Below are 11,965 nucleotides of genomic sequence, written 5' to 3'. Positions count from 1 at the left end.
CTTGGATCCCTATGGGTCCTATGATCCCAGGCTCCAGGAACCTTGGACCCTATGGTTCCAAAAGCTCCATGCCATCACGTGACACATGGTCCCGTGATTTCGTTCCTAGTTCTTGGCTTCTCTGTGCAGCAATGCTGCCGAGCCTCAGGGCCAAGACACACGTGATACTCCTTCTGAGTGCGTTCGTAACACTATCCCCCTTCTTGCCTAGCGTGGTCCCCACGCTTAAGTATGCCAAAGGAAATACCGACGACGACCCATGGCCGTCTTCTTCTTTCATCATGTCCTCCAAAACCACCAAATACAAACAAAGGATAGCACTTGCTGAAACGATCAACTCCTACGGCTCGCCCAGCATGCCGTGTTCCAATTGTATTCGCTACCATCGCAATTGCGTGGTCCTGAATGAGAAGTCCCAGAGGTGTGGGGAGTGTGTCCGTCGCGGCGTGAAATGCGATGCTCTTCAGGTTTCTATCGACGACCTCCAAAGTCTTCGTATGGAGGAAGATCGCCTGAAGTTTGAGAGAGATATGGCCTTCGAGGCGGCCATGGCCGGCCTGGCTCGCGTCCGCGAGCTCGAGCAGCGCCAAGCCGAGCTTCGCGAGCGAGGGAGGGAAATGCTTCGTCGTGGTCTGAGAACTCTGGATGAGTTGGACGAGGCTGAGGCAAAAGAAAGAGTGGAGAAGGCGGAGGCGCGGGAAGCAGCGGAGAGGGAGAAGCAAGCTTCTGCCGCTCGGCCACCTACACCGCCGCCCGCCGGCGACTCCTCCGAGTTCCACCTGGTTGATGAACCGCTGCCTGACTTTGGGAACTCCTTCTGGGAAGACCTGGGTTTCGTTGATGGAAACTTCGCAGCAACCCAGGGCAGTGGAGGTTAGACTTGGGTTCCCAGGTGTTTTCTGACTGTGGGTACCCCTTCCACTTGATCAAATATCGTGTTTTGCCGTGGTAGTTCTGACAGTCGAGGATAGCCTCTACTTCGTATTCGGCGTTCGGATTGACCGGTTGTATTTCGGTGACAGGAGCAGGCGGTGCTCCTGGCGGTGCTGGTTCGAGGAGAGATATGTGGAATACTGGGTGGATGTTCATTGTCTTTGGCAGAGCTAGTTGATAATTGACTGGTCCCTTGACTTTGGCAATCCTGAACGGTCCTAGCTTTTTGTGATCCAATTTGTGACTTGGTCTTTTGGTTGCGATATTCTTTCTGAGTAAGTAGACTTTATCCCCCTCCTTGAGCGTTGGTCCCATGCTACGCTTTCTGTTGTAGTAGATCGCAGATCTCTGCGCGATGAAGAGAATATCGGCTGACAATTCTTCATGGAGCTGTTTAAGCTCACCTGCCTGTAGTATGGCTTCTTGCGCGGTACCCTGACCGGCTATTGGTGGGTTGTATGCCGTGGGATTGTGCCCATAATTCGCGTAGAACGGCGATACTCCAATGGTCTCTTGATCCGCGCTGTTATATGCAAACTGGGCAAGTGGGAGTAGTTGCACCCAGTCGTCCTGCTTGTAGTTCACATAACACCGAAGATAAGTTTCCATTATCTGGTTGATTCGTTCTGTCTGTGCATCGGTCTGAGGATGGAATGCGGTTGACATTTTCTGCTTCATTCCTAAGAGCGCGATGAGAGTTTTCCAGAACTTCGAGGTGAAGAGCTTGTCTCTGTCTGAGATGACCTCATCTGGTATTCCGTGGCTTGCGAAGATTGTTCTGAGGAATACCTGCGCCATCATGGGCGCGTCCTGTGTTCCAAGTACTGGTACCATGTACGCGTACTTTGTGAACCTATCCGTTATCACACAGATCGAGTCGTATACGATTCCTGTGACTGGGTCTTTCGAGGGTGGTAGCTCGACCACGAAATCCAAAGCGATTGATTTCCATGGGCGAGGTGGTGTTGTTGGTGACTTCATGAGCCCATACGGAGCATGGTGTGATGCCTTGTTCCGGATGCATGTGTCGCACGACGCTACCACGTCTTTGACTACCTTCCTCATTCCTGGGAAGTAGTATTCCCTGGATAGCCTAGACAGCGTCTTAGCTACCCCCTGGTGTCCATGAGCGGGCAGCCCATGCCAGTGCGTGACGAATTTAATCCTGTCCCCAGTGGGTATATAGATTCGTCCTTGGTACAGAAGCGTGCCGTCTGAGGTGAAGGAGAATCCTTCGCCCAGCTGCTTCTTCTGTTCGGCTATGACCGGGTCGTTGGCATAGCCCCTCCAGACTTTCTCGGCGACCTGGCCCGTTGAGGCCAGCTGTCGGTGATTGACTATTAGCGAATCACCATCCTTCCGCAGTACGGTGTGGGATTCGTGAGTTTTGTTTGCGAGATATTCTGGTTTCCTGCTCAGAGCGTCGGCTCTGGCGTTTTCCGTTCCCTTGACATAAGAAATTCGAAGTTTAACGGTAGAGAGTGTTTCATACCATCGAACCTGGCGTCGGTTCAATTCTTTGGTCGTTGTAAAGTAAATGAGATTCTTGTGGTCCGTTAGGATCTGTACTTCGTGGGCGGCGCCCTCGAGGTAGACCTTCCATTCGCGTACTGCGTCCACAATTGCCAGCAACTCTTTGTCGTATATGTCGTAGTTGAGTTCTGCTGGTGATAGTTTCCGCGAATGGTAAGCGACTGGTTGCTATCTTCCGTCCTCGCCCGGCTGGCTGAGCACGGCTCCAATAGCGTAGTCCGAAGAATCTGTCTCTATGCGTATTTCTTTGTCGGGGGTGAAGGAAGTGAGTACTGGTTCCGCGATGAAAGCCGCTTTGAGTGCCTCAAACGCTTTTCGTGCGCTGTCGGACCAGTGGAATTCCTTGTCCTTGTGGGTCAACTCCGTGAGTGGCCCGGCGATTTTCGAGTAGTCCTTGATGAATCGCCTGTAGAAGTTGGCAAACCCGAGGAATGATTGTACTTCCTTGACATTCGTGGGCCCCGTCCACTCGATGATTGCTTTGATCTTTTTGGGATCCATAGCCAATCCTGCGGTGGTGACCACATAGCCTAGAAAGACAACCTCGTCCACGTGGAAGTTGCACTTCTCTGGTTTGAGTAACAGGCAGGCGTCCTCCAGCCTCTGGAGAATGGCTGTGACGTCCTTCACATGTTGCTCCTCTGATTTGGAGTAGACCAGTATGTCGTCCAAATAGCATATGCACGTTACGTCTAAGTAAGGCCGCAAAACATTGTTGATCAGACGCTGAAATGTGGCTGGTGCGTTAGTCAAGCCGAAGGGCATGACCGTGTACTCGTAGTGACCGAAACGAGTGCGAAATGCTGTTTTCTCTTCTTCACCCTCAGCCATCCTAACGAGGTTGTATGCTCCTCTTAGGTCAAGCTGAGTGAAGATCTTGGCTCCAACGAGTCTGTCCCGCAGCTCCTTGGCCAATGGTAGTGCATAACGATCCTTCTTTGTGGCATCGTTCAATCGACGGTAGTCGATGCACATTCGTCGTCCACCGTCTTTCTTCTCTGCGAATAAGACGTTACTCCCCCATGGAGATTTGGACTCTCGGATGAATCCCTTCGCTAGGTTTTCATCGATGTATTGCTTGATCGTCATCAAGTCTGTCGCCGAATATTCCCTAAGTGGTTGGAATATCGGTTTGGTACCTGGTTCTAACTCGATCCGATGATCGTAGTCCTGGTGTTTCGGCAAGGCCTCGATGCCTCGTTCTTCTTTGAACAGTGCCGCAAACTTCTTGTATGCTGATGGTATATCCTTCATCAGTGGACCCTTGTCTTGGTGTCCGAGCTCTTCCTTGGAGGTGGCGCTAACCTCTCGAATGCTCACTGCTTCTGTTCCCGGTGGATAACAGCAGTCTTGGCAACGACTAAACTCAAGTTTTCCTGTCTGCCAATCGACAACAGGATTATGCTTTTCCATCCATGGCAACCCCAGGATGATGTCGTGCCTTCCAATCCTGACGACGTCGAATTGGATTATTTCGGAGTGTCCGGCGATGCCCATATGGACTGGAGCGGTCTGGACCTCGATCAGTCCATCGGAGGCGATCTTGCCATCCGCCAGTACCAGATGGTATCCCTTGTCCTTTACTTCGGTTGACAGGTAGTGTTCGAGCACAACAGTAGGAGACATGAAGTTCCCTTGTGCCCCAGAGTCTACCATCGCCTGAAGCTTGACTCCCTTGATTTTAACCTCCAACGTGAGATGTTTATCCCCAATGGCGGCAAGTTGCCGCACACAGAAATATTCCCAATGTACGCTATGGTCGAGGACACTTTCCCATACCCTTCGATTGCCATAGCTTAGGCTGACCTTGTATACGAGCCCTATTCCGAGTTCGGTGTATGTTACTGGGTTGTACATCTCGTAATAGTACCGGCCGTCATCATTGACGTGGACCCATGTCCTATTATGTCGGTTCTCAGCCATGATTTCCCATTCCTCGCCCACCCCTGGTGGCGCGCTGGTGTTAAGAATGACGGTATTCTGGAGTGGCAAGTGCTGCATAAAGGTCGTCGGTCCTTCCCAGCTGCCGGCCATTCTCCATCCGATACGCTTATAGTCCCGGTAGACTACTTCGTACCTTGCCCCCCACGGTGGACCCCCCAAGCCGACAAGGCCTGGTTCCTGATAAGTAACCCCGGTGGCTACATTGGTCCAGTGGCGAGTGTTACAGCTAACCTGATACAGGCTCTCTTCTCTTTGGGTAACTTCCCAAGTTTCACCCACTCCTGGTCCTGAGAGTTCAGGTTGAGGTGGCCCTGGTTCTGGAGTCCACTCTGGCTCCTGGGCTTCTTCCTCGCTGTCACTTGGCATTAACTCTGTGTCATCGTCTGGCCCAGAGCTGTCGTTGTCTCGATACACATAGTCCTCAGGGGGCGTGCTGACGACGGTTTGCTCGAGCTGATCCACGACGCTCGCGGAATCTCGCTCGCTGTCGTCAGAATCGCCCAACTGGGTGTGGATGTGATTCTCCTCGAGCTCGTCTGTAGTCATGTGTCGATACGTCGCGGCGAGTTGTCGTGTTGGTTCATTGTAAGAGCCACGTCCCATTGCGTTGGCATGTTTCTTGTCTGTCCACGACTTCTTTTGTCGATGAGAGCTGGCCATGTGACCAGGGAGGCCACACTCGAAGCACAGCTTCTTTTCTCGTCGCTCGCTCATGACTTTCTTAGATAGCCCGCCGTTGCGCGGCTTTCCTTGATGACTTGGCTTCCGGAACGTCGCATCGAGTTCCATTTCCCGAGGGTAGAATGGTTTCTTGTTATTGCCCCCTCTTCCTTGGTGCATGTGCGTTCCGGAGCGGTATTGGCCTTTCTTCTCGAGTGCCCTCTCGTAGTTTCGGTTGTCAATCTTGACAGCCATTTCGATGAGTTCTTGCAAGTCGGTAGGCGCGTCCGATCTTGCTATCTCATCTTTCACTCCGTCTTTCAACCCTTTGTAGTACTGTGCCCGAAGGGCGTCGTCATTCCAGCTGGTCTGATTCGCGAATTGCTGGAAGGCGGCAGTATACGTGGTCGCTGACCCGACCTGCTTTAGGTTCTGGATGTTCCGTTCGGCGGTACGGTTCTGATCAATGTCGCCGAAGACGCGGTTGATCCTATGCTCGAAACCTTCGAAGGTCATAAAGATCTTCTGGGATTCCTTGGTCATTGCCGTGGAGACTCTCCCATCCTTGGTTCGGTTCTGAATGTAGTCCGAGAGGAAGGTCTCGATCCAGTTGAAGGCAGATCCCCGGAGAAAGGACGAAGCCCAAAGGACTTTGTCAGTCTCCGTGGCGAACTGGTGACCGTTGAAGCCCGTATAGAGCTTAACCTGCGTGAGGTATGCTCTGAGCTTGGATCGGTCTCCGTTGTAGAGATCCGGGGCGGCGATCTTGGGTATGTTCTTTGGGTCGAAGGCCTTGGCGGGAGCCGAGTGGTCGTTCGACGATCCTTTGACGGAGGACATGTTGTCTTCGTGAGTCGGTACCTCTGACGAGAAGGTGCTCAAAGTGTAACGGTCCGGTATTTACTCGCTGTAAATACAGAAGGCTGCAGTTGATCTCTGATGATCGAGAGGTAGGTGTATCACGTAGACGGGAAGACAGTTACTAAGTATCAGAATACTATTTGAAGTTGAGCACGAAGCTCCTATCTAATGGCAGACGTGCCAGTCTTATATAGAACCTTCGTTAGCCTTGGATCCCTATGGGTCCTATGATCCCAGGCTCCAGGAACCTTGGACCCTATGGTTCCAAAAGCTCCATGCCATCACGTGACACATGGTCCCGTGATTTCGTTCCTAGTTCTTGGCTTCTCTGTGCAGCAATGCTGCCGAGCCTCAGGGCCAAGACACACGTGATACTCCTTCTGAGTGCGTTCGTAACACTACCTTACTAGCGCCTACCTCACCGTCGCCCTCTCCGATTTTTTACCGTTAATTCGTTACTTACCCCCCTATTTCAGCACCTAAGGATCAATTTCCACCGTCTAAAAATCGATTCTACCGGCTAGTTTTCGAGATATCATCACTTTTATAAGTTATCTCGCAATTCTACTGATAAATCACTAAGTTTTCATATTTCCCCTGATTTTTACCCCGCACTTTACCCCGCAATTACCCCTCTACCCCTCTTTTACTATGCCGTTCGAATGCCCCGCGTGTAAAAATGAATATATCGATATTCTCGATCATATTCGTAAAAAACACCCTACTGATTCCTTTACAGAGCTTCAATTACAGCCTATAGGCCTTGTTCCCTGCCCTACCTGTGCTACAGCGTGTAAAGGAGCCCACGGGATTAAGACTCATAGCGCTAAAATCCACGGAATCACCGGTAGCTCTAGGGTATCAACGCAGCACCGAATCCATACTACCCCCTCTGCCTCAGCACCCTTAGACGCTGAAATCGACGATTCTATAGGCACCCCCTACCCTGTAATCGATTTCCCTCAGCTACTAGCACCCTTTCGAGCCGCTACCCCTAAGGCCAGAGCCTCTCTAGGCCTTTCAGGCTCTGAATACCCTACAGCTCCAGGGGCTACAGGCCTGTATAAGTCGCCTCCAGCACCTACAAGCCGAAATCTCAGTACCCCTCCACCCCTACCAAGCCCCCCATTCGATATCTACCCAGGCTTTACAGGCTCTCTGTCCCCTGTAACTTCAGCACCAAATAGCCCTAAATCGCCTACCTACGCCCAAGTTACCGCCACCCCTCTAGGCTCTAAGCCTTCAGCACCTACAGGCTCCAAGCACCCTACGGCTTCAGGCTCCAAGACCCCTGTACCTTCAGTACCTACAGGCTCTAAGCACCCTACGGCTCCAGGCTCCAAGTACCCCGCACCTTCAGCACCTGCAGGCTCCAAGACCCCAGCACCTTCAGCACCTACAGGCTCTAAGCACCCTACGGCTCCAGGCTCCAAGTACCCCGCACCTTCAGCACCTGCAGGCTCCAAGCACCCTACGGCTCCAGGCTCCAAGTACCCCGCACCTTCAGCACCTACAGGCTCTAAGCACCCTACGGCTTCAGGCTCCAAGTACCCCGCACCTTCAGCACCTGCAGGCTCCAAGCACCCTACGGCTTCAGGCTCCAAGACCCCTGTACCTTCAGTACCTACAGGCTCTAAGCACCCTACGGCTCCAGGCTCCAAGTACCCCGCACCTTCAGCACCTGCAGGCTCCAAGACCCCAGCACCTTCAGCACCTACAGGCTCTAAGCACCCTACGGCTCCAGGCTCCAAGTACCCCGCACCTTCAGCACCTACAGGCTCTAAGCACCCTACGGCTTCAGGCTCCAAGTACCCCGCACCTTCAACACCTACAGGCTCTAAGCACCCTACGCCTTCAGGCTCCAAGTACCCCGCACCTTCAGCACCTACAGGCTCTAAGACCCCTGTACCGTCAGTACCTACAGGCTCCAAGTACCCGACGGCTCTAGGCCCCGACCTCCCTACAGGCACCCGAAGGATTCAGACCCCACGGGGTATTTGGTACTCGATTCCAGGGGAAGTAGACGCTATACTCCCAGCGTACGACGGCCCTACAGGCCCTGAACCAGACTCCCTCCCAGGCTCTCGACCCCCCACGCCTACAGGCTCTACGTCACCTATATACGCCCAAATCGTCGCTACAGGCTATATACCCCCGAAGCCGTCCACTAAACGCCCTGCAAGAACACCCTCCCCAGGGGCTCAACGCCCTACGACACGCCAAAAGATAGGCCCTACGCAGCCTATAGAGCCTATAATCAAAGACAGCTCGTCCGACGAAGATCTTTATAGTGCCTCTACAGCGCTATCGTCCCCTACCCCTAGCTTTGAAGACGCTATCTCAACGCCTATACCAACTACACCTACCGATAAGACGCCTACCACACCTAGCCTACCCTCTGATAGCCCCTACTTCCCTCGACTATCACGAGTAGGCTCCCCTATAAGCAACCGAAGCTACTCACCCCTAGAACCACCCCCTAAAGCTCCCCAAGCTTCAGCACCCTCTCACGCTAAAGAGCCTATAATAATAAGCTCTTCTCCCCCAACAACCCCTACAACACACCTACCCTCCAAAACTACCACAACTCACCTACCCTCTAAAAACACCACAACTCACCTACCCTGCGAAACCTCCACACCTAGCCTACCCGTTAACCCAACACTCCAGGGCCGTACTATAGGGCCTACAGCGTCTAAACGCCCTATATCAACACAAGGCACAGCATCTTCAGCGCCTAAACGCCCTAGAACGTCAACACTAAAACGCCCTACCGACCCCCTCACATCTGAGCTACCCTTTGGATTACAACAATCGATCCACTGCCCCCAGCCTCAGGCTACCTCAGCACCTACACCCCTACACCCACAGGCTTCCTCAGCGCCTACACCCCTAGACGAGAGCGCTAAAGACCACTTGAACGCTATAAGCTCAGCGCTAAGAAACCCCTATATGCAATCCCTCATGAGATATAGCACTATTAAGGTCCCTGAAACACGTCTCCACGCCAGGCAAGCAGCGCTATTTACAGAGGCCGCTAATCGAGCGGCTTTAGCGTTCTTACGGCAGCCTAGAGAGAAGCAATTACTGGACTTTTTACTGCTTCCCAGGGTTCTCGGCCTAGGATTACAGAAGGAAGAGCTCGCTAAAACGCTGAAAGCCTACCCTACGACTATACCGGATATCCCTGAAACTCAGGGACCTCCCCCTGAACTCCCTACCCCCTCAAACGACTCCCCCGCCAAAAGAGCGACTAAGCTTCTGGAAAAAGGCTATATAGGGCGTGCCTCTAGAGCCCTAATCGACCCTACGCCTCTAGCTCCTAGCACTCCAGAGACGCTAAATACGCTATACTCGAAGCACCCTATAGGGCATAATAACCCCTTCAGTAACGCTAACCCCTCCCCGGGGCAAAATATCACCCCTGAAACGATACGACAGGCTATTCGATCGATTAATAGAGAGAAAGCCCCTGGCCTCAGCGGCTGGACCCGCCCGCTACTTGATATAGCGCTAAATTCGGAAAACTCCCCTGTAACTATAGCGCTTACACACCTAGCGAATATGATTCGACAGGGTACAGCTCCAGGGGTCGACCTCCTATGTGCTTCCCGACTTATAGGCCTTCAGAAGCCTGACGGAGGTGTGCGACCGATCGCTATAGGGGACCTTATTTATAAGGTAGCCCTAAAAGCGATCCTTATCAGCTCCTTCAAGCCGTCTATGCTTCTACCCTGCCAATTAGGCGTTAGCACCCCAGGTGGTGTAGAGCCTATAATCTTCCTCCTTGACGACGCTATTACCGGCCCAAATACCCTAAAAACTCAGCAAATCGCCTCCTTAGACCTTATCAACGCTTATAACCGAATCGGACGAACCTCAATAGCAGCTGCAGTCGCTAAATACGCCCCTACTCTCTATCGGACCGCTAAATAGGCCTATAACCAGCCTTCAGTGCTAGTAACAAACGAAGGCCACACGCTAGCAAGCGCTGAAGGAGTACGCCAAGGAGACCCTATTGCCCCCCTCTTATTCTCTCTAGCGATCCGCCCCCTGCTAGAGCACCTCCAAAAGACCCTACCGAAGGCTACAATTATAGCTTATTTGGACGATATCTATATCCTTAGCCCTGAAACTACAGCACTACTCCCTGTAGTTATAGAAGCCTTCAGGGACTCTCCAGTAGCTCTTAACCGCCAAAAGAGCACCGAAAGCCCTATTTCCCAGTTACAAACCACTGGACTTAAGGCCTTAGGGACCTTTATAGGCCCTGTAGCACACCGCCGAACGTTCCTCCAGGGGAAAATCGACACTCTCGCTACAGCGCTATATACCCTACGAGACCTCCCTAAACAACACGCTACCCTACTCCTACGGGGTAGTATACACCTACTCCTACGACACTTACAGCGCCAATTGTACTCGGAAGACCTACTAGACCTCTGGAGGTTAGCAGACCTACGAATCAAGTACGCTGTACAAGCCCTAATCGCTAGGGAGCCAGGGGAGAAGACTACCCTAATTCGCCAGGCTTTACTCTCTCTTCCAGTGAGAGAGGGAGGCCTAGGGCTCCCTATACACGCCTTATTAGCCCCAGGGCTCTATAGGGCAGCTAAGGAAGCCTCTCGATCGATTCTAGTGGCTATATGCCCTAATCTCTACCCGGAACCCCCTGGACGCCCTGTACCGACAGCCCAAGAGGTCTTCTCTAGTGTTAACCAAGACCTAGAAGAGAAGATTCTACCTACCCTATCAAAACAAGCGCTAAAATCGAAGCTTGAGAACGCTAGCTACCTCGGACGATACTGGCTTAGAACCCTGCCCACGCAAAAACACCACCTTTTAGCGGATTCTACAGTTACCGAAGCACTACGGACTAGGCTCTTACTCCCTGTAAAGCCCCCTATTTCGCCCTGTACCGCCTGTGGAGCCTACCCTCAAATAGGCCACGAAGACACCTGTAGAGGTGCTGAACGACGCTGGATTATACGCCATAACCAGGTTACCCGTGCATTTATTACTACCCTTTCTAGCCGGGAAGACCTTAAAGTGGAATCGGAGCCTACGCCAGCTAGAACGCCTATAGCCCTAGAAAACAGCCAACGACCGGATTTTTCAGTGCTTATAGGTACTTCTAGGCACTATTACGACGTTCAAATAGTAGCAATCAACAAGGATTCAGCACGCGAAGAAGCCTATGCTACGCTATCAGAGGCAGCAAACGCTAAACGGCTTAAATACAGCGACTTAGGCCCTGTATTTCGCCCCCTGATCTTCTCGGCAGGAGGCCTAATGGAAGCCGAAACAGCGAAGACCTATAAGGCCCTACAGGGCCTATTAGGGCACTCTAGGGCTAAGTGGTTAGACGGGTATATCGCTAGCACCCTAACTCAGGCTCGAGGAATCGCTGCAACCTCGATCCTAGCACGTAGGTAGCTTATAACACACGCTATACCTACCCTACAGCACACACTACACCTACCCTATAACACACACTACACCTACCCTACGGCACACACGACACCTACCCTACGGCACACACTTCACCTACCCTAAGTAACTCACACTTCACCTACCCTGTGATACACACTCTATCTACCCTATAGTACACACTCTACCGACCCTGCGACTCACACTCTACCTACCCTTTGGTACACACTCTACCTACCCTATGGTACGCACTCTACCTACCCTGCGACTCACACTACACCTACCCTGTGGTACACACTCTACCTACCCTGTGGTACATACTCTGCCTACCCTATGGTACACACTCTACCTACCCTGCGACTCACACTACACCTACCCTTTGGTACACACTCTACCTACCCTGTGGTACATACTCTGCCTACCCTATGGTACAGACTCTACCTACCCTGCGACTCACACTACACCTACCCTTTGGTACACACTCTACCTACCCTTTGGTACACACTACGCCTACCCTCTGATACACACTTTACTTACCCTTTGGTACACACTCCACTTACCCTGTATTATCTCCTTCTGTCTTAGTACTCTACCTTCTGTACCC

At 52.3% G+C, this 11,965-nt stretch overlaps 2 protein-coding genes across 2 annotated transcripts; both read left to right on the top strand.

Moving 5' to 3' along the window:
* Positions 1–281: 281 nt before the first annotated feature.
* On the top strand, positions 282–878 carry ONS95_004650 (uncharacterized protein; the record flags this gene model as incomplete). The annotated part of the gene is made up of 1 exon (XM_058498018.1): positions 282–878. One exon carries the CDS (start codon positions 282–284, stop codon positions 876–878), a length of 597 nt encoding a protein of 198 aa, XP_058352749.1.
* A 5,704-nt stretch (positions 879–6,582) lies between these two features.
* On the top strand, positions 6,583–8,534 carry ONS95_004649 (uncharacterized protein; the record flags this gene model as incomplete). The annotated part of the gene is made up of 2 exons (XM_058498017.1): positions 6,583–8,361; positions 8,466–8,534. The coding sequence occupies 2 exons, from the start codon at positions 6,583–6,585 to the stop codon at positions 8,532–8,534; spliced, it is 1,848 nt and encodes a 615-aa protein (XP_058352748.1).
* Positions 8,535–11,965: the final 3,431 nt, after the last annotated feature.

This window comes from Cadophora gregata, assembly GCF_030347475.1.
Source record: "Cadophora gregata isolate MNR1 chromosome Unknown scaffold_14, whole genome shotgun sequence".
Lineage (NCBI taxonomy): Eukaryota > Fungi > Ascomycota > Leotiomycetes > Helotiales > Ploettnerulaceae > Cadophora > Cadophora gregata.
This window is presented reverse-complemented; position numbering and strand designations above follow the sequence as displayed.